Source organism: Salmo salar, chromosome 06 (genome assembly GCF_965601325.2).
Source record: "Salmo salar chromosome 06, fSalSal1, whole genome shotgun sequence".
Lineage (NCBI taxonomy): Eukaryota > Metazoa > Chordata > Actinopteri > Salmoniformes > Salmonidae > Salmo > Salmo salar.
Genome location: NC_138296.1, coordinates 75,793,976 through 75,817,469, shown reverse-complemented (window position 1 = coordinate 75,817,469; position 23,494 = coordinate 75,793,976). Strand labels below are relative to the sequence as shown.

Here is a 23,494-nt window from a genome sequence, read left to right as displayed (position 1 = left end):
GTTGAAAATGTGATGGAAACCCATTTACTGTACTTGTATTGTTTATTCGGTACATGGGAATTTAACTGCAAAAGTTATTCTTATGTGCACTACGTCATCCCGCATATATTTTTAGCCGCAAAAAGTCTGTTTCATAGAAACACAACTTTGCTTGGAAAATGTACATTTGTTTTTATCAGGATATTTTTTTTTATATTCACATGGAAATCTGTCACCAACCAGTTTCCCCACCTCAACTGTTTCTCTCTCAGGCTCCCAGAAACCACCCAGAAACACACACACTCAATTCACAGCCAGGGACTAGGGGGACAGGGAACCAGTAAAAAGAGGGAGAATGAGAGGACAAAGAACAGAAAAGTAATTTGATTTACTGCAGAGGAAGTGGGTCATCAAACGTGCTGGGACAACTAAGAGGAAGACCAGTGTTGCTACAGGAGATGGTGGTAGGAAAGGTGGAACATGTGAAACGATTAGGTTGAGTTCTACTCCACTTCCTGGTATTGTTCATCCTATCTAACTTGTGACTGTTTGCTTTGCTTTGACTCACCCAAAACACTTCAGTCACAAGTGCTTCTCTATCAAGGCTAACTACTGTACATCACTCCGTGACCCACTGGATGCCTCACTGTGTTGTCTTGGTGACCTCTCAGCCAACATCCGCTATCAGAAGTCAGTTTAGTACTGTGTGCTGAGTGTACATATCAAGCTCTTTTACAATAAGAGAGTTGTGACCTCCAAGCAGAACAGACACATTGTACCTCCACATCCACATGTTGTTCTTTTTCAGTCATAAAAGCACTTGATGTTAAGTCTAGCCCAATGGCCGGCCCCATTGCTCAACACTGGCTTTTTACTAAGTGCAATGCTCTGATGAATTCTGGGTCATTCTGTCATGTTGTGTATTCTGTGACGTTGACGTTCCCGAAAGCACGGGGGGGGGGGGGGGGGGTTGTGTTGAGTGCTGTGAGAAAAAGTGGTCTATGAAATGTCTGTGTAGTGGGTATGTGCCTGAGGCTGGTGGGTGGGTGGGTGGGTGGGGTTGTGGTGTGGCCACCCTCCAGGAGGATGACCTATGACCTGAAGTAGCTAATGTCTGTGTAGTGGGTATGTGCCTGAGGCTGGTGGGTGGGTGGGGTTGTGGTGTGGCCACCCTCCAGGAGGATGACCTATGACCTGAAGTAGCTAATGTCTGTGTAGTGGGTATGTGCCTGAGGCTGGTGGGTGGGTGGGTGGGTGGGTGGGTGGGTGGGTGGGTGGGTGGGTGGGTGGGTGGGGTTGTGGTGTGGCCACCCTCCAGGAGGATGACCTGTGACCTGAAGTAGCTAATGAGCTGTGTAGATGACTGAACATGTGAAGGGTTCAACTTCCACACTAGTTATTATTAGTGATTACCAGCGCTGTAGAAATAGCAACATTTCTCTCTTCCTCCATGCATCCCCAATCATCTACACATCTGTCTTGTGACCCATTATCTCTTCTTTTAGGAACACGTTTCAGTTTAAAAAATGTCTGTTTTCTGCAGAACACTTTTTGGTCTGTTTAGCTTAGTTATCTTACACGTGACTCACTACCAGCTACTGTACCACAGTAACATATATCCAGCATGAGTTTAACTATTTATTTTATTTTTTAACTCTCCCTTTTATCTCTCTCTCTCTTCAGTGTTCCTGTGTCATGCTTTACGACTGACAGTATATACGAGGTGTCGTCTCCGCAGGTGGACAGGGACAACAGGGAGGTGTTTGAGGGCCACGTGCTAACTGGCCTTGGCCAGGTGAGATCACTGTGCCGAGAGGACATACTCATGTACAGAGAGTACATCAAGAACAGGTACATGTGATGTGAGCGGCGCCGTAACCATAGAAATAGAATGAATAGAATGGTCATCCCCATTAAAGTCAATGATGGCACAAGGGGTGGACTGGTGGCCATTGCGAGTGTACCCATAGGAGCAAAGCAGGAAGTAAAAGCAGGAAGTGTGCCATCAATCTGTGATGTGATCTGTTAAATCAACTGACATGACAAAAAAATACATTCCATTGTAAGATCCACATCAGTTAGCATCATTTGAATGAACATTCTACATTACCATGGAAATGATTGAATCACCAGGCAGCCAATACAAGTGTACCCATGAGTTTACCAGTCATATTGCCAGGATCAGAGATTCCAAGCCTGTTCTATTCATTCTATTTCTATTGCCATAACCACATCTCAACCATGGAGCAACCATCGATCAACCACATCTCAACGTTGGATCAACCACGCTCTTGACCACAGCCCCATTACCTGCAAGGAGAGTGGATTGTAGTTTCATGGTATACAGTGGACTCCCAATCAAAGGCTTCTCAGGCTGATGAGAGGACCGTTAGGGACTGTTTCCAGAAGAGGCAGGAAAATATTCCTAGTCTGTTTTATGACTTCATATTTTTCAGTAGTTATTTTAGAGTGACAGCAGTAAAGGATGAAAACAGGTTATTCATTTCAGTTATTTTAGTCATGATCATGTATGGCTTCCAAGGTTAAACAAGTGTTTAATTGTTTTCTTTTTCTCTCTCATGCCATTTTAAACACATCACTGCTTTTTTTAATATAGCTTTTGAGTTTTACACACATTTACCACAGCTGTCGTTTTTTCTGTTTGGATGTTGGACAAAATAAACTTATCATGTTTAAAAAACTAATTGATTTAATTCCATTTCATATAAATAATGAAGATTATGATTTTCATTGTTTTGCACCTTTTATTTTGCTTTTTTAATTGTCTTTAATTTATTTTGTTTAGGATAACTGCCTATCTAAATACTGAGGGTGAATAAGTGTGTAGCGCCATATTAAACTTGTATATTTATTAAATGTCATGTAAATGTAAATGTGTTGAGAGGTTTCATTGGTGAGTGGACTACAGTAGCATCCTTAGAGAATAAGACCAAGCCACACTCCTTCAGTCTCTTCTCTCCTTCCTGTCCTCTACCTCGCCATCCTCTACGGCTGTCACTAAAAGAACTGCACATGTCAGAAACACACAATGACAGTACTGTATACTGATTCACTGAGGATGATTTGTCTGGTTGTGACTTTGGGCTGCATGCTCTACTGTTCTATTCATTTTGTTAATCTCTCAATCTTTTTGTCTCCCTCGCTCTCTGTCTCTGTATCTCTCTGTCTCTGTATCTCTCTCTCCCTCTGTCTCTCTATCTCTCCTCCCTCTCTGTCTCTGTATCTCTCCCTCCCTCTCTGTCTCTGTCTCTCTGTCTCTCTATCTCTCCTCCCTCTCTGTCTCTCTCTCTCTCCACCCTCTCTGTCTCTCTCCCTCTCTGTCTCTCTATCTCTCCTCCCTCTCTGTCTCTCTCTCTCCACCCTCTCTGTCTCTCTCCCTCTCTGTCTCTCTATCTCTCCTCCCTCTCTGTCTCTCTCTCTCCACCCTCTCTGTCTCTCTCCCTCTCTGTCTCTCTATCTCTCCCTCCCTCTCTGTATCTCTCCCTCGCTCTGTCTCTGTATCTCTCTCCCTTGCTCTCTCTGTATCTCTCTCCCTTGCTCTCTCTCTATCTCTCCCTCACTCTCTGTATCTCTCTCTCCCTCTCTGTCTCTCTATCTCTCCTCCCTCTCTGTCTCTCTATCTCTCCCTCCCTCTGTATCTCTCCCTCCCTCTCTGTATCTCTCCCTCCCTCTCTGTCTCTCTATCTCTCCCTCTCTCTTTGTATCTCTCCCTCGCTCTCTCTCTCTGTATCTCTCCCTCGCTCTCTGTCTGTATCTCGCTCTTGCTCTCTGTCTCTGTATCTCGCTCTCTCTCTGTATCTCGCTCTCGCTCACTATCTCTGTATCTCTCCCTCGCTCTCGCTTGCTATCTCTGTATCTCTCCCTCGCTCTCTCTCTGTCTCTGTATCTCTCCCTCGCTCTCTCTGTCTCTGTATCTCTCCCTCGCTCTCTCTCTGTCTCTGTATCTCTCCCTCGCTCTCTCTCTCTCTGTATCTCTCCCTCCCTCTCTGTTTCTGTATCTCTCCCTCCCTCTCTGTTTCTGTATCTCTCCCTCCCTCTCTCTATCTCTCCCTCCCTCTCTATCTCTCTATCTCTCCCTCCCTCTCTGTCTCTGTATCTCTCCCTCCCTCTCTCTATCTCTCCCTCCCTCTCTATCTCTCTATCTCTCCCTCGCTCTCTATCTCTCTATCTCTCCCTCGCTCTCTGTCTCTCTATCTCTCCCTCCCTCTCTGTCTCTGTATCTCTCCCTCGCTCTCTGTCTCTGTATCTCGCTCTCTGTCTCTGTATCTCTCTCTCCCTCGCTCTCTGTCTCTCTCCCTCGCGCTCTCTCTCTCTCTCTCTGTATCTCTCCCTCGCTCTCTCTCTCTCTCTCTCTGTATCTCTCCCTCGCTCTCTCTCTCTCTCTCTCTCTGTATCTCTCCCTCGCTCTCTCTCTCTCTCTGTATCTCTCCCTCGCTCTCTCTCTGTATCTCTCCCTCGCTCTCTGTCTGTCTCTCTCTCTCTCTCTGTCTCTGTATCTCTCCCTCGCTCTCTCTCTGTCTCTCTCCCTCGCTCTCTCTCTGTCTCTCTACCTCGCTCTCTCTCTGTCTCTCTCCCTCGCTCTCTCTCTGTCTCTCTCCCTCGCTCTCTCTGTCTCTCTCCCTCGCACTCTCTCTGTCTCTCTCCCTCGCTCTGTCTCTGTCTCTCTCCCTTGCTCTCTCTCTCTCTCTCCCTTGCTCTCTCTCTGTCTCTCTCCCTCGCTCTCTCTCTGTCTCTCTCCCTCGCTCTCTCTGTCTCTCTCCCTCGCTCTCTCTCTGTCTCTCTCCCTCGCTCTCTCTCTGTCTCTCTCCCTCGCTCTCTCTCTGTCTCTCTCCCTCGCTCGCTCTCTGTCTCTCTCCCTCGCTCTCTCTCTGTCTCTCTCCCCCGCTCTCTCTCTGTCTCTCTCCCCCGCTCTCTCTCTGTCTCTCTCCCCCGCTCTCTCTCTGTCTCTCTCCCTCGCTCTCTCTCTGTCTCTCTCCCTCGCTCTCTCTCTGTCTCTCTCCCTCGCTCTCTCTCTGTCTCTCTCCCTCGCTCTCTCTGTCTCTCTCCCCCGCTCTCTGTCTCTGTATCTCTCCCCCGCTCTCTGTCTCTCTCCCTCGCTCTCTCTCTGTCTCTCTCCCTCGCTCTCTCTCTGTCTCTCTCCCTCGCTCTCTCTCTGTCTCTCTCCCTCGCTCTCTCTCTGTCTCTCCCTCGCTCTCTCTCTGTCTCTCTCCCTCGCTCTCTCTCTGTCTCTCTCCCTCGCTCTCTCTCTGTCTCTCCCTCGCTCTCTCTCTGTCTCTCTCCCTCGCTCTCTCTCTGTCTCTCTCTCTCCCTCGCTCTCTGTCTCTGTCTCTCTCCCTTGCTCTCTCTCTGTCTCTCTCCCTCGCTCTCTCTCTGTCTCTCTCCCTTGCTCTCTCTCTGTCTCTCTCCCTCGGTCTCTGTATCTCTCCCTCGGTCTCTGTATCTCTCCCTCGGTCTCTCTGAGTGTGTATCTCTCTCTCTCTCTGAGTGTGTGTGTATCTCTCTCTCTCTGAGTGTGTGTATCTCTCTGTCTCTCTGAGTGTGTGTATCTCTCTGTCTCTCTGAGTGTGTGTGTATCTCTCTATCTCTCTGAGTGTGTGTGTGTATCTCTCTATCTCTCTGAGTGTGTGTGTGTATCTCTCTGTCTCTGTCTCTCTGTGTGTGTATCTCTCTCTGTCTCTGAGTGTGTATCTCTCCCTCTCTCTGAGTGTGTATCTCTCCCTCTCTCTGTGTGTGTGTGTGTGTGTGTGTGTGTGTGTGTGTGTCTCTGAGTGTGTGTGTATATCTCTCTCTCTCTGTGTCTCTCTGCATGTGTGTATCTCTGTCTCTCTGAGTGTGTGTATCTCTCTCTCTGTCTCTCTGAGTGTGTGTATCTCTCTCTCTGTCTCTCTGAGTGTGTGTATCTCTCTCTCTGTCTCTCTGAGTGTGTGTATCTCTCTCTCTCTGTCTCTCTGAGTGTGTGTGTATCTATCTCTCTCTCTCTGTCTCTCTGAGTGTGTGTATCTCGGGCTTCAGAGAGCTTTGCAGCCACTGACTTTCTCACAGATATAACACACATTCAGTTATACACACTCCACAAAGACACACACATCCTGGCCGCTGGTCCGTTGTCCCCGGCCTCTCTGTGCCTAGAGACATAAGAATAGCCAGACATCAGACAGAGAGAAACAACAACCATTAGGACAGCTCTTTATATACTTGGTCTTTCTGGTTTCCTCGTCGAGTAACATTATCAAAAACAGGCCGTTAGTGATCAGAAATCAGACCAAGCCCATTAGCGTACACTTGCTTAGGTAAACGTGCCTCCCCTCTCTCCATACCACCTATTCTCCCTCTCTTTTTTTCTTCACTGTAAAAGGCTGTTTGGCCTTAGTAGGCATATACAGCTGTAGCAAGGTTAACAAGGTGGGCATTTATAGATTTCAGGATGAATATGTGTGTCTCAGGTTTCTGCTGGCACCTTAATTGGGGAGGATGGCCTCAGAAATGGCTGGAACGGAATAAATTGAATGGTATCGAAGACATCAAACATGGGTTCCATGTGGTTGATTCCATTCACTCCATTATTATGCGCTGTCTTCTCCTCATTAGTCGTGTGTGTGTGTGTGTGTGTGTGTGTGTGTGTGTGTGTGTGTGTGTGTGTGTGTGTGTGTGCGCTCGCTTATATGTGAGATTGAATGAGAAGCAGGGTCTTTAAATAAGCCTGTTTTTCTAAGTTGTTTTTGAACCAAACAGCGGGTGTGAAATATCAGTGATTTGTTTTGGTCACACACCTCTCACTCGCCTGAAATGAATGAATCATCTGACGCCAGCTACCTTTCATGGGGAAGCAATCCTGTTCAATTTGTATCCACAAAAACAGTTGATTAGTGGAATAGAACTATGTGTAGCTCCCTCTGTGTATGGTTAATAGTAGTACACCTGCTGTGGTCACAGAATGAAGGGAGAAACGGCATGCTGTATAAAACTGACATCCCCTTCTCCATTTCAACCATGAACTGCTTCAACCTGCTCCACCTATTACATCCCCCCTCCTCTCGCACTCTCTCTCTCACACTCTCCCTCTCCTCTCGCACTCTCTCCCACTCCTCTTCTCTCACTCTCACCCCCTCTTTCTCCCCAAATGTGTATTTCTCTTTCTCTCCTCTCTCTGTTACACACATACACCACACAACTGTTAAAAGACCACTCAGGACGTTGTCACCATGTGATCCTCCCTACTTGTCACACTGTCCTCGGAGATTCAGAGCAGTGATCTCCATCTGGAGTGCATTATGTATGCTTTATGATTAACAACTCATGGTGCGATCATAACACACAGGAACTCAAGTCCTTCTGCTCACCCTCTGCCCCGTAGCACTCACTTCTGTCATCGTGAAGTGCTTTGAGAGGCTAGTCAAGGATCATATCACCGCCACCTTACCAGCCACACTAGACCCACTTCAGTTTGCTTACCGCCCCAACAGGTCCACAGATGACGCAATCACCATCGCACTGCACACTGCCCTATCCCATCTGGACAAAAAGAATACCTATGTAAGAATGCTGTTCATTGAGTACAGCTCAGCATTCAACACCATAATACCCTCCAAGCTCATCATCAAGCTGGAGGCCCTGGGTCTCAACCTCTCCCTGTGCAACTGGGTCCTGGAGTTTCTGACGGGCCGCCCCCAGATTGCGAAGGTAGGAAACAACATCTCCACTTCACTGACCCTCAACACTGGGGCCCCACAAGAGTGTGTGCTCAGCCCTCTCCTGTCAGGAAAACAACCTCTCACTCAACGTCAACAAAACTAAGGAGATGATCGTGGACTTCAGGAAACAGCAGAGGGAGAACCCCCTATCCACATCGAAGGGTCAGCAGTGTAGAAGGTGGAAAGTTTTAAGTTCCTGGGCGTACACATCACAGACAAACTGAAATGGTTCTCCCACACAGACAGTGTGGTGAAGAAGGCGCAACAGCGACTATTCAACCTCAGGAGACTGAAGAAATTTGGCTTGTCACCCAAAACCCTGACAAACTTTTACAAATGCGCAATCGAGAGCATCCTGTCGGGCTGTAACACAGCCTGGTACGGCAACTGCACCGCCCCCAACCACACGGCTCTCCAGAGGGTGGTGTGGTCTGCACAATGCATCACCGGGGGAAAACTACCTGCCCTCCATGACACCTACAGCACCCAATGTCACAGGAAGGCCAAAAAGATCATCAAGGACATCAACCACCTGAGCCACTGCCTGTTCACACCACTACCATCCAGAAGGCGAGGTCATTACAGATGCATCAAAGCTGTGTATCCGAGAAACAGCTTCTATCTCAAGGCCATCAGACTGCTAAACAGCCATCACTAACACAGAGAGGCTGCTGCCTACATTGAGACCCAATCAATGGCCACTTTAATAAATGGATCACTAGTCACTTTAAACAATGCCACTTTAAATAATGTTAACATATCTTACATTACTCATATCACATGTACAGTTGAAGTCAGAAGTTTACATATGCTTAGTTTGGAGTCATTAACTTGTTTTTCAACCACTCCACAAATTTCTTGTAAACAAACTATAGTTTTGGCAAGTTGGTTAGAACATCTACTTTGTGCATTACACAAGTAATTTTTCCAACAATTGTTTACAGACAGATTATTTCACGTATAATTCACTGTATCACAATTCCAGTGGGTCAGAAGTTTACATACACTAAGTTGACTGTGCCTTTAAACAGCTTGGAAAATTCCAGAAAATGATGTCATGGCTTTAGAAGCTTCTGATAGGCTAATTGACATCATTTGAGTCAATTGGAGGTGTACCTGTGGATGTATTTCAAGGCCTACCTTCAAACTCAGTGCCTCTTTGCTTGACATCATGGGAAAATCAAAAGAAATCAGCCAAGACCTCAGAAAAACAATTGTAGACCTCCACAAGTCTGGTTCATCCTTGGGAGCAATTTCCAAACGCCTGAAGGTACCACGTTCATCTGTACAAACAATAGTATGCAAGTATAAACACCATGGGACCACGCAGCCGTCATACCGCTCAGGAAGGAGACGTGTTCTGTCCTAGAGATGAACGTACTTTGGTGTGAAAAGTGCAAATCAATCCCAGAACAACAGCAAAGGACCCTGTGAAGATGCTGGAGGAAACAGGTACAGAAGTATCTATATCCACAGTAAAACGAGTCCTATGTCGACATAACCTGAAAGGCCACTCAGCAAGGAAGAAGCCACTGCTCCAAAACCGCCATAAAAAAAGCCAGACTACGGTTTGCAACTGCACATGGGGACAAAGATCATACTTTTTGGAGAAATGTTCTCTGGTCTGATGAAACAAAAATAGAACTGTTTGGCCATAATGACCATCGTTATGTTTGGAGGAAAAAGGGGGAGCTTGCAAGCCAAAGAGCACCATCCCAACCGTGAAGCACGGGGGTGGCAGCATCATGTTGTGGGGGTGCTTTTCTGCAGGAGGGACAGGTGCACTTCACAATATAGATGGCATCCTGAGGGAGTAAAAAATATTTGGATATATTGAAGCAACATCTCAAGACATCAGTCAGGAAGTTAAAGCTTGGTTGCAAATGGATCTTCCAAATGGACAATGACCCCAAGCATACTTCCAAAGTTGTGGCAAAATGGCTTAAGGACAACAAAGTCAAGGTATTGGAATGGCCATCACAAAGCCCTGACCTCAATCCTATAGAAAATGTGTGGGCAGAACTGAAAAGGCGTGTGCAAGGATGGAGGCCTACAAACCTGACTCAGTTACACCAGCTCTGTCAGGAGGAATGGGCCAAAATTCACCCAACTTATTGTGGGAATCTTGTGGAAGGCTAGCCGAAACATTTGATCCAAGTTAAACAATTTAAAGGCAATGCGACCAAATACTAATTGTGTGTATGTAAACTTCTGACCCACTGGGAATGTGATGAAAGAAATAAAAGCTGAAATAAATCATTCTCTCTACTATTATTCTGACATTTCACATTCTTAAAATAAAGTGGTGATCCTGACTGACCTAAGACAGGAACATTTTACTTGGGTTAAATGTCAGGAATTGTGAAAAACTGAGTTTAAATGTATTTGGCTAAGGTGTATGTAAACTTCCGACTTCAACTGTATATACTGTATTTTATACCATCTTCTGCACCTTGTCTATGCCGCTTGGCCATCGCGCATCCATATATTTATATGTACATATTCTCATTCACCCCTTTAGAGTTGTGTGTATTAGGTAGTTGTTGGGAATTGTTAGATTATTTGTTAGATATTACTGCACTGTTGGAACTAGAAGCACAAGCATTTCGCTACACTCACATTAACATCTGCTAACCATGTGTGTGACCAATAAAATTTGATTTGATTTCTGCCGATGTGAATTTCTTCATTTTACCATTGTAAACAGCAATTGTTATCAGAAAATAATATGAATTGGTAACTGAAATGTTGTTTGTTCAGGTCTGGTCTGATCTGTGCTTGTTTGTCTCTCTACCTAAAACCAGAAACACAAAAATAAACTTTTGGAGAGAAAAAAAGTGTAAAATCTTAAGGATGACCACCATAAGAGCCAATGATGTGTGGGAGCAGAGACTGAGACACTGAGTCAACTCTCTCCTTTAAGGGGAACATTTTGTCTGTTAGCCACATCTTCCCATCCACTGATGCCACTACAGATAGATTAGTGAGAAAGGGAGAGCGAGGGATGAACCAAAAGGTAAAGGGAATCATGATAGGGATGGCTCAGGAGAAAAGAGACTGTTAGCGAGAGAGAGAATTTGAAGAAGAGGGGGTAAAGGCAGAGTAATAGAGAAAATAATTGAATGAAGGTGGAAGGGGAGTGGAAGAGAGAGAGGGAGAGAGAGGGAATGAAGTGGGAGAGTACATGATGGTTAGAGGAGTATTTAGTTACAGCCGGTACGTGGTCTGAACATACAGCAGCAGGCTGTTTCCCTGTACAGTACAGTACATATATCCACTGTGATAGCTACAACAGGTGTTAAATGAGTTGGTGTTATGTATTAGGTAATGAGTGTACGGTAAGCTTGGACACCCAGTGTGAATATTGGTTACCATGGTTGCCATTTAAACTGTTGTTGTGTGGAGTGGACTGGGGAGTGTATTGCAGGCAGAGAGGAGCAGACCGGTTGATGTTGCACAAGAAGGACAAACAGCAGGATCTGTGTCCAGGGGAGGATGGATTGCTCTTACGGCATGGTAACACGTGGAGCAGCACTGAGGGGGGTAGTGGTGGTGCTGTGTTGGAACTAGCTCGTCTCCCCACATAGCGGTTCGACAGAGGCTATGAGAAGAGACCAGGGTTGGGGTCAATTCTAATTGAAGGTAGTCAATTCAGGAAGTGATTTGAATTTAAACTTCAAAAATTGGAGCAACTTTTTAAATAAATAGCTTTTACTTTTCAGTGTTGTAACGAGCACGCTGAGAGTCAGGAAGCCAGTACAGGGAGGGAGTGTTATAATGAATAAACAAACAATAAACACAAAACACAAACAACACACAGACATGAAAACAGAGTCAATAACACCTGAGGAAAGAACCAAGGGGAGTGACAGATATAGGGAAGATAATCAAGGAGGTGATGGAGTCAGGTGAGTGTCATGAGGCGCAGGTGTGCGAGACGATGGTGGCAGGTGTGCGGGATAATCAGCAGCCTGATGACCTAGAGGTCGGACAGGGAGTATAGGTGACAAGTGTTTTGATAAGTTATTGAAAATAGATTTCCCTTTTCAGTTATTGAATTGATATTTCAGTTTTCTGGAATATCTGATTTGACTGGCTTTAATTCGAGATCAGTAGCTGGTTAGATCACAGGACGTAGACAGGCTGCAGACAGGCCTGGGGCATTGGGTTCTTTGATTCAAGCTGATATCTTAGGAGCTGATAGTAAGCTACTCTTTATTAGCTGCTGATGCATACATGTGGTATTTTACCTGGCTGACCACACCTACATTCCCACACAGTAGCGCAGCCATAGCTGATGTTCTCAAGAACGATCAGTCCTAATTGCCTACAGGTGTGAATGAGTGAGTGGGCAGTGTGGAGTATTTGAATTTAGAAAATGCTCTGTTATTAAAATACTTTTTTTGCTCCATGTATTAATACAACTGTGTACTCTGCCATCTTGTCTATTTCTTGTCGTCTTCTGTCATTGATCGAGACAGGTGTCTGTCATCATGACATGCAGCACTTTGGGGTGGACACCCACTGTCTTGATGAATGAGAGAAGAATTGAAATAGACAAGATGGTGACGCGAGCCTACCAGAAGAGCTAAATGCATTTTATGCTTCGAGGCAAGCAGCGCTGAAGCATGCATGAGAGCACCAGCTGTTCAGGATGACTATGTGATAACGCTCTTGGTAGCCGATGTGAGCAAGACCTTTAAACAGGTCAACATTCACAAAGCTGCGGGCCAGATGGATTACCAGGACGTGTACTCAAAGCATGCACAGACCAACTGGGAAGTGTCTTCACTGACATTTTCAACCTCTCCCTGACCGAGTGTGTAATACCTACATGTTTCAAGCAGACCACCATAGTCCCTGTGCCCAAGGTAGCGAAGGTAACCTGCCTAACTGATTACCACTCCATAGCACTCACGTCGGTAGCCATGAAGTGCTTTGAAAGGCTGGTCATGGCTCACATCAACAGCATCCTCCCGGACACCCTAGACCCACTTCAATTCGCATACCGCCCCAACAGATCCACAGATGACGCAATCTCAATTGCACTCCACAATGCCCTTTCCCACCTGGACAAAAGGAACACCTATGTGAGAATGCTGTTCATTGACTACAGCTCAGCGTTCAACACCATAGTGCCCACAAAGCTCATCACTGAGCTAAGGACCCTGGGACTAAACACCTCCCTCTGTAACTGGATCCTGGACTTCTTGATGGGCCGCCCCAGGTGGTGAGTGTAGGCAACAACACATCAGCTACGCTGATCCTCAACACTGGGGCCCCTCAGGAGTGTGTGCTTAGTCAACTCCTGTATTCCCTGTTCACCCATGACTGCGTGGCCAAACACGACTCCAACACCATCATTAAGTTTGCTGACGACACAACAGCGGTAGGCCTGATCACCGACAACGATGAGACAGCCTATAGGGAGGAGGTCAATGACCTGGCAGTGTGGTGCCAGGACAACAACCTCTCCCTCAATGTGAGCAAGACAAAGGAGATGATTGTGGACTACAGGAAAAGGCAGGCCGAGTGAAGTGGGTAGAGAGTTTCACGTTCCTTGGTGTCCACATAACCAACGCACTATCATGGTCCAAACACACCAAGACAGTCGTGAAGAGGGCACGACTAGACCTTTTCCCCCTCAGGAGACTGAAAAGATTTGGCTTGGGTCCCCAGATCCTCAAAAAGCCCCAAAAATTGTCAAAGACTCCAGTCACCCAAGTCATAGACTATTTTCTCTGTTACCGCACGGCAAGCGGCGGTAAGTCTAGGACCGAAAGGCTCCTTAACAGCTTCTACCCCCAAGCCATAAGACTGCTGAACAATTAAACAAATGGCCACCGGATTACTCGCTGTTTATTATCTATGCATAGTCACTTCACCCCTACATACATGTACAAATGACCTCAACTAACCTGTACCCCCGCACATTGACTCGGTACCGGTACCCCCTGTATATAGCCTCATTATTTTAATTTTATATTTTCTTAATCAACAGTGCAGTTCAAGAAAGAGTTAAGGGCTTGTAAGTAAGCATTTCACGGTAAGGTCTACACATGTATTTGACGCATGTGACAAATAAAGTTTGATTTGATGGGGGCATAGACATTGTTGGATTTTCTTCATGAAACAAAAAAAGTATTTGTTTTAATGTATGGAGCATTTTCTAAATTCAAACGGACCCCCTGCAGCTGGACAACGACATTCCATGAGACTCCTGTTTCCACCAATTGAGGATGAAGACAGTATCTCCAAGCTAAGGTTGGTCGTAAATGATCTGTGCTACACCAAACAGTACCTATCCTGTAACTCCCAGTAATGGATACCAAAACTCTTTGGTTAAATCACATTGCAGGTGCCTATGGGGGCATCGAGATGCGTTGGGAGCGGACTCCAGCTCCCTGGGACGCAGTGCGGAGACGGTGTCTGGTTGGCTAGATAGGAGTATTTAAAATAATTAAAAACAGTCATTCATGCTCTAACTTTTATGAAAATATTTAACTATAATAAAATGCATTTTCTAAACTGGTGACCTGTAACTGAACTGTGCAAGGAACATGATAGGCCATTATTTAAGGTTGAAATCCTTCTCATTAAACAGAAGGTGGCGTAGTCTACATAGAGCCTCTTTAAAAATACCATCGGCTACACATATTACTCAAACGTAAACTTGCGTACTTGCTACATCTCGACCACTACCTCCGGAGGTAGCACGACATTCGCACGACTGTTGCCCCCGATGAAGCTGGGCAGTCTAAACAGAAATGTGTTGTTGAGCCAACACTCCTACAGTACAAATGGAAATAGCAGAGCAATGTTTTTGAAACAGCTGAAATGTACAGACATTTTCCTGATATTTGAGACTTGTTTTATTAAGCTTTTACCTGAAATTAAAGTAACAGCATGTTACATTCTGAAATTGTCACAGTAGCTGCCGGCTGCACTGAGCCAAGTTAAACTAAGTAAGCCCATGGAAACATTAAAACCCTTTACACAGACAGACAACTGCGATTGGACAATAAAACCGACTGGGCTGAGCTCGCTGTATGCAGGGTTGCATTGTCTCGGCCTTTGCAGCTGTAATTAAATACTTCTTCAGGCTAGGGTCCTTTTTTCTCAATTAGCGCCTGACTGATGTGCCCAAAGTAAACTGCCTGTTGCTCAGGCCTTGAAGCCAGGACATGCATATAATTTGTTCCATTGGAAAGAAGACACTTTGACGTTTGTAGAAATGTTAAAATAACGTAGTAGACTATAACACAATAGATATGGTAGGAGAAAATCCAAAGAAAGAATAACTGGATTTTTTTATTTTTTTGAGAGCCAATGCTCTTACAATGGAAAGTATAGGGAAATAATGAAATCTAGCTCCCAGTATGCAATTCCTATGGCTCCCACTGGGTGTCGGCACTCAATGTTCAAGGTTTCAGGCTTGTTTCTTACAAAATTAGTAAAAATAATGAGTTTTACTACAGGGACACAGTCTTGGAAATGTGTGTGTGTGCGCGCCATGAAGATAACGCGCACCTGCTAATATTGGTTTCCTATTGAACATACTTCTTTCTGTATGAAATATTATAGTTTGATTACATTTTAGGGTATCTTAGGATTAGATAGAAACGTATTTTTAGATTTTTGGATTCCTATCTTGGCATGTTGAACGAGTGGATTACTGAAATCGATGGCTCCAACTATATAAATAAGGATGTTATCTAACAAAACGACACTACATGTTATAGCTGGGACCCTTTCGATGACAAATCAGAGGAAGATTGTCAAAAAGTAAGTGAATATTTAATCACTATTTGTGAATTTATGAAACCTGTGCCGGTGTAAAAATATTTTGATGTGGGGCCCCGCCCTCAAACAATCGCATGGCATGCTTTCGCTGTAAACCCTACTGTAAACCGGACAGGGCAGTTAGATGAACAAGAATTTAAGCTTTCAACCAATATAAGATGTACGTAAATGTTTAATATCCATCATTTTTATGATTATTTATTTGAATTGCTCGTCCTCCAGTTTCACTCGAAGTTGTCCCGCTAGCGGGACGCCTAGCCTGAAGAAGTTTTAATTTAAAGATACTCATACAGCATGCTATCACTATTGTTTTGATTGATTAATTCCAGCCAATCATTTTAGATTAAAAAGGCCCAGGTAGTCTAGCCACCTGAAGTTTGAATATAAACCAAATTTGATAAAGTTCACATTTTCTCAGAACACAAATAAATGGGCCTATTATAGGCAATAAATACATACACTAGTATGTGGACACCCCTTCAAATTAGTGTATTCAGCTATTTCAGCCACATCCGTTGCTGACAGGTGTATAAAATCGAGCACACCGCCATGCAATCTCCATAGACAAACATTGTCAGTAGAATGGCCCATACTGAAGAGCTCAGTGACATTCAACATGGAACCGTCATAGGATGCCACCTTTTCTAACAAGTCAGTTCCTCAAATTTCTGCCCTGCTAGAGCTGCCCCGGTCAACTGTAAGTGCTCTTATTGTGAAGTGGAAACATCTAGGAGCAACAATTGCTCAGCTGCGAAGTGGTAGGCCACACAAGCTCACAGAACGGGAGCTCTGAGTGCTGAAGCGTGAGGCGCATAAAAATTGTCTGTCCTCGGTTGCAACACTCACTAAAGAGTTCCAAACTGCCTCTGGAAGCAATGTCAGCACAAGAACTGTTCGTTGGAAGCTTTATGAAAAGGGTTTCCATGGCCGAGCAGCCGCACACAAGTCTAAGATCACCATTCGCAATACCAAGCGTCGCCTGGAGTGGTGTAAAGCTCGCCGCCATTGGACTCTGGAGCAGTGGAAACGCGTTCTCTGGAGTGTTGAATCACACTTCACCATCTGGCAGTCCAACGGACGAATCTGGGTTTGGCAGATGCCAGGAGAACGCTACATGCCCAAATGCATAGTGCCAACTGTAAAGTTTGGTGGATGAGGAATAATGGTCTGGGCTGTTTTTCATGGTTCGGGCTAGGCCCCTTAGTTCCAGTGAAGGGAAATCAGCGTACAATGACATTCTAGATGATTCTGTGCTTCCAACTTTGTGGCAACAGTTTGGGGAAGGCCCTTTCTTGTTTCAGCATGACAATGCCCTCATGCACAAATCAAGGTCCATACAGAAATGGTTTGTCGAGATGAAAAACTTGAATGACCTGCACAGAGCCCTGACTTCAACACCATCGAGCACCTTGGAACACCGAATGTGAGCCAGGCCTAATCACCCAACATCAGTGCCCAACCTCACTAATGCTCTTGTGGCTGAATGGAAGCAAGTCCCAGCATCAATTTTCCAACATCTAGTGGAAAGTCTTCCCAGAAGAGTGGAGGCTGTTATAGCAGCAAAGGGGGGACCAACTCCATATTAATGGCCATGATTTTGGAATGATATGAGCAGGTGTCCACATACTTTTGGTCATGTACTGCAGCTTAGGCTATAAAAACATGACTTTACGTTTTCGCAGGCTCACTACTCCCGAGTGGCGCAGCGGTCTAAGGCATTGCATCTCAATGTTAAAGGCGTCACTACAGACCCTGGCTCGATTCCAGGCTGTATCCCAACCCGCCGTGACTGGGAGTCCCATAGGGCCCGTTGTCCGGTTTAGTGTTTGGCCGGGGAAGGCCGTCATTGTAAATAAGAATTTGTTAACTGACTTACCTAGTTAAAGGTTAAATAAAATAAAGATGGGATCAGAGCGCATTGGCTTCCCTAGTCTACCTCCAGCTGTGGTTGTTATCCGTAGGCTATACTTGATCAGACTGAAGCACAGACTTATAGGTGGCATTATGTTTTGGTTGCATTATTCAATATTGTAATATGTTTTATTAGAATAGTTTATGCTTACTGGCTAGTGGCTACTATGATATTTATGGTCAATTTGAGCAGCAGATTGACCACAACGAAAGGTAAGGCAGGGTTGTAACGTGAATTGAAAAGTGAAAAGCCATTCCTGCTCCTCAGAATCTCGTAGTGGAAGTGATAATAGTGGACCTATAAGGAGGGTTAGGTTACCACATCTAGAAAGCTGTACACAGAGAATGCAGTTTCAGCACAAGCACTCCCACACACATCACACACAGACACACGCACACGAATGTGTCCTGACACACAGGCTCCCTCATACACCTTTCAGGACTGGATTACTTTGACTAGTGTCTATTCGCAACCATGAACTTTCTGATATAAGAAATGTGCCATTTCATCTTTTTTACTTCAAGAGAGAGTCTGTAACCAAGTGAAATTAGCATTAGTCCGACTGTGATCTGTTTGGCCGTGCGCTGAGCGGGGCGCTGTGAAGTCTTCAGGGGCAGAGAGCCGCTGCATGGTCTACACGTTTTACCTTGAGCATGTGATCGCGGTCGGCCTTCTCATGTCTGCCTGTCTGTATCTCTCCTCTCTCTTTCTCTCTCTCTACAGTATGTGACCTGACGTCACTTGGGTTTAATAGCGCTCCACCGCTTGCAAACGTCAGTCTTTGCCGTTCTGGCTCTCGCGCTCTTGTCCCTCTCCCCCGCGCCAGTCAATGCTTCAGGTCGCACCTGCCCTTGGTGTCTCGCCTATGCGAGGGAAACGGAACAAAGCCGAGGGCTTTACCTGAGCTATTTCGAGGAAAGGGACAGTTGTGATTTTCTACAAATACGTTTTTCCCGAAAGCTCTGTGTAAAACGGAGAGGTATGTAGCCTACATCACCATTTCACGGAAACTAAAACTGGGTGAATAGACGATGTGCTACTTTATTGAGTTTTGATAATATTGTGTATCAGTTTGTTTCGGTATTTGGAGTTAAGTGGGACAGGGATGCATTTGTATCCACGATCATAGCCTATTATTCCGTTTCAGGTTTCAGCACCATGGATAGCTCCTCGGTCACTGCTCTTCATGCGGTCTCAAAAGTTGGACACAAAGCTTTTGGATAATATTACCGTGATGTCATAACTGTTTTAGATATCTGTCTTTTATGAGGTTTTTCATTATTCAGATTTGACGTTTTTAGCCGATGCATGAGTTGCCCACGTTTCCGCACCATAGATATCTCCTACCCTGCTGTCTCTAGGCATTGCATATTTTTACATACGGCAATTGTGAAACTAAACTGCAATCTCTCTCTCTCTCTGTGTCATTCTCTCTTCAGGAGGGAAAAGGAGACACATGCGCAGACATGAACGAGACTTTCCTCGGTAACGACACTGTGGCGACGGCCACGTTGGCTGGAAAGGCTTTCCCGTGTATGGAGGCCAACTATCCAGAGAGAAACGGCAGCCTGGAACTCTCCGCCGCCCCGCAGGACTTCCCCATCAACCCGTGGGACATCATGCTTTGCATGTCGGGAACCGTCATCGCCTGTGAGAACAGCATCGTGGTGGCTATCATCTTCTATACGCCCACCCTGCGCACCCCCATGTTCGTGCTCATAGGGAGCCTGGCCACTGCGGATTTACTGGCAGGCATGGGATTAATCCTCAACTTCGTGTTCCAGTACGTCATCTCCTCAGAGACTATCAGTCTTATTACTGTTGGGTTCCTAGTGGCCTCCTTCACGGCGTCCATCAGTAGCCTGCTGGCTATAACGGTGGACCGGTACTTCTCACTCTACAACGCACTGACTTACTTCTCTGAGAAGACGCTCCACTATGTGCACCTGATGCTGGTGAGCACGTGGGGCGTGTCTATGTGCCTGGGCCTGCTACCCGTGCTGGGCTGGAACTGTCTGGACGACCCGAACTCGTGCAGCATCGTGCGCCCGCTGACTCGCAGCAACGTGACATTGTTGGCGGTCTCCTTCTTCGTCATCTTCATACTCATGCTGACTCTCTACTTCAAGATCTGCAAGATCGTATGCCACCACGCGCACCAGATCGCTCTCCAGAAGCACTTCTTCACTGCCTCGCACTACGTGGCCACCAAGAAGGGCGTGTCCACGCTGGCCATAATCCTGGGCACCTTCGGCGCGAGCTGGCTGCCCTTCGCTATTTACTGCCTGGTGGGAGAGCGCGAGTACCCGTTGGTGTACACGTACGCAACGCTGCTTCCGGCCACCTACAACTCCATGATCAACCCAATCATCTACGCCTACCGTAATGCCGAGATCCAGCGCTCGCTCTACGTTCTCTTCTGCGGCTGCTTTCAGACCAACGTAGCCTACCACTCCAGGTCACCCAGTGAAGTTTAGAGGGCTGCTGAGTGAACTCTGATGACAGTGTGTTTGTGTGTTGGCCACCGACAATTCGCTTTCATTTGACTGTAAATGCTTTAAACAAGTGGATTCGGCGCTCAAATGTATATCTAACATAAGCATCTGCACTTTATTTCAACTGAAGACCAGGACACAGTCCGTCTGAAATGCTGTGAACAAGAACTTTTGTGACGAAAAGAAAAACGTCATCATGAATGTATTTATATTAAAAAAAATATGAAAAAAACTAGCACTTTATTATGTATTTGAAATGCCAAAGCAGTATTGCATTGGCCTATATATATATATGTTAGAGTTGTACTTTGTATTTGTCAGTAATGTGGGTCATTTTCTATTTTGTAAAGGTGTCTATATTGTACATTTTATACGAGATGAGTATATGAATAAAATGAGAAAATAAGAACTGAATCAGTGAGCGCCACACGTGTTTGGTTTCCACGTGTTTCTCTAAAAGTGTCCTGGTGCGGCATCTGTCTTTTCACTCGGTGTCTTCCTGTCTTCTTCCTCTCCGACCATCTCCCTCTGGGTGGCTGTTTAGTTAGGCTAATGGAACATGACTCAGTCAGTGCTGAAGAATGGCTTCAATTTGCACCCAAGTAAAATACTACTTGAGTAAAAGTCAAAGTATTTGGTTTTAAATATACTTAAGTACGAAAAGTAATTGTAATTGCTAAGATATTCTTAAGTATCAAAAGTAAAAGTATGAATAATTTCCAATTCCTTATATTAACCAAACGACACCATTAATAAAAAATAAAAAGTTCATTCACAGATAGCCAGGGGCACACTCCAACATAATTTACAAAGAAGCATATACAGTACCAGTCAAAAGTTTGGACACACCTACTCATTCAAGGGTTTTTCTTTATTTTTACAATGTTCTACATTGTAGAATAACAGTGAAGACATCACAACTATGAAATAACACATATGTAATCATGTAGTAACCAAAAAAGCGTTAAACAAATCTAAACATATTTTATATTTGAGATTCTTCAAAGTAGCCATCCTTTTCCTTGACAGCTTTGCACACTCTTGGGATTCTCTCAACCAGCTTTATGAGGAATTATTTTCCAACAGTCTTGAAGGAGTTCCCACATATGCTGAGCACTCGTTGCCTGCTTTTCCTTCACTCTGCTGTCCTACTCAGTCCAAACCATCAGAATTGGGCTGAAGTCCGGTGACTGTGGAGGCCAGGTCATCTGATGCAGCACTCCATCACTCTCCTTCTTGGTCAAATAGCCCTTCCACAGCCCGGAGGTGTGTTTTGGGTCATTGTCCTCTTGCAAAACAAATTATATTCCCACTAAGTGCAAACCAGATGGGATGGCGTATCACTGCAGAATGCTGTGGAAACCATGCTGGTTAAGTGTGCCTTGAATTCTAAATAACATTGCTCGTGTTTCTTGGCCCAAGTAAGTCTCTTCTTATTGGTGTACCTTAGTAGTGGTTTCTTTGCAGCAATTTGACAATGAAGGCCTGATTCATGCAGTCTCCTCTGAACAGTTGATGTTGAGATGTGTCTGTTACTTGAACTCTGTGAGGTACAATATGAGGTGCAGTTAATTGCCGATTTCTGAGGCCGGTAACTCTAATGAACTTTTCCACTGCATCAGAGGTAACTCTGGGTCTTCCTTTCCTGTGGCAGTCCTCATGAGAGCCGATTTCATCATAGCACTTGATGGATTTTGTGACTGCACTTCAAGAAACTTTCAAAGTTCTTGAAATGTTCCGGATTGACTGACCTTCATGTCTTAAATTAATGATGGACTATTGTTTCTCTTTGCTTATTTGAGCTGTTCTTGCCATAATATGGACTTGGTCTTTTACCAAATAGGGCCATCATCTGTATACCACCCCTAACTTGTCACAACACAACTGATTGGCTCAAACGAATTAAGAAGGAAATAAATTCCACAAATTAACTTTTAACAAGGCACACCTGTTAATTGAAATGCATTCCAGGTGACTACCTCATGAAGCTGGTTGAGATAATGCCAAGAGTGTGCAAAGCTGTCATCAAGGCAAAGGGTGGCTACTTTGAAGAATCTCAAATATCAAATATATTTTGATTTGTTTAATAACACTTTTTTGGTTACCACATAATTCCATGTGTGTTAAAAAAGCTCATATTTTATTTAGGAATGTAATGAAATAAAAATTGTCGAAAATATGAATAGTAAAGTGCAGATACCCCCAAAAATACTTAAGTAATACTTTATAGTATTTGTACTCTACACCACTGTATAGGCCTACACGACCTGCAGGTGTGACATCAACAAGAGACCGTCAAGCTGGGGGCGACAGTCCGTGACTGGAAACAAATATTGGGAAATGGGTCAAGCATGGCTGTTAGTTACTGTAAGTTGGTAATGGTATATTTCATTACGTCTAGCATTAGCCAAAAGGACAAGGCGTTCCAACATCACAGTCACAGCTGCGCTGAACGAACCCTCTGTATTGAGCAGGCCTACGGTGTCGATAATGTAACTCTGTACTGACACATCCACTTTGGTTTGATAAGATAATGTTACTACAACGATATTAGCCTATATGACCACATGCAATGAGAAAGGTCTACCACACATGCATAAGATAATCTCACTGAACTAGACTGATAATATGCTAAGTTCAACAGATATTCATTTGGGTTATCTAGCATGACAAACTTTTTAATATTCCAGTGTAAGTGATTGCCGAACCTCTCTCTCTCTCGCTCTGTGTGTGTGTGGCCCCATTGATACCCTACTTATGAGGCAGTCTGTTGGTGCATCACTCCTTCGGGTTGACTCCTGATAACCACTGATTAAACCGAACAGGAGTCTGCGCAGCCTCGGAACGCTCCCGCACAATAGTTTATCTGCCAGCCTGTTTAAACAGACATCCATCCCACGCGGTGATGACGTCCAACGGCCGCGAGGGATGGAGGACGAGCATCCAAGGACTCTGCTTGAACAATCATCTATCTCTCCTACTCGTGAATGGCTTTAACACGCGCTTCCCTACTGTGTTCCTCTTATTACTGTTGTCGTGACTGATTCACAAGTTTTCCTCTCGGTTTATTGAAATTGTAGGCTATTACCCGGTTTGATTTGGTTATTCGGCAGTAGGCCTAACGTCACATCAGTCCTGAGGGCCACAGACTTATCAAAAGTCGGTCGATATAAGATCGCGCCTTTGACGTTTGTGCTCTGTGCGGTACAAGGAGAACTGGAGGAAAGGTTGCCGCACGCAGGTAATGGACCGTGTAGTTTGAGATGTTTGTTCATTGTAGTGAAATCTGTACCTGGACAGATGTTCCATCTTTTTTTAACCGAGTCAAGTCACTTAAGGGTGTCCTCATCCAAAGTGCTCTGCCTTACCGCCTGTTTGTTTGCCCTTTATAACAACGCAGAGTCATCGCTTTATAACTCTCTCATGCGTAGGCGGGCCTAACTAAATAACGACCACACCACAGACTCGACAGGGGACACTTTTGTGAAGGCTACAGCACAAAGGTGGATGAAGTCTCAGATTGTGTGTGAGAGCAGCAGGGACAACCAATGTCCTCTTCTCTTGAAGGCCCGAGGTACTCTAAGATCCACTCC

General features: G+C 45.1%; 2 protein-coding genes across 2 annotated transcripts in view; both read left to right on the top strand.

Annotated features, from left to right (window-relative positions):
* fig4a (FIG4 phosphoinositide 5-phosphatase a) overlaps nucleotides 1-2,873 on the top strand; it is a 109,476-nt gene extending 106,603 nt beyond the window's left edge. Inside the window, exon 24 of the mRNA XM_014205487.3 lies at nucleotides 1,663-2,873. Within this exon, the coding sequence (XP_014060962.1) occupies nucleotides 1,663-1,840 (178 nt within the window). The 3' untranslated portion in view covers nucleotides 1,841-2,873. The remainder of the gene's footprint in view (nucleotides 1-1,662) is intronic.
* Nucleotides 2,874-18,796: 15,923 nt separating this feature from the next.
* LOC106607976 (G-protein coupled receptor 6) lies at nucleotides 18,797-20,225 on the top strand. The gene has a single exon (XM_014205518.3). It carries the CDS (start codon nucleotides 18,873-18,875, stop codon nucleotides 19,881-19,883), a length of 1,011 nt encoding a protein of 336 aa, XP_014060993.1. The 5' UTR covers nucleotides 18,797-18,872; the 3' UTR covers nucleotides 19,884-20,225.
* Nucleotides 20,226-23,494: the final 3,269 nt, after the last annotated feature.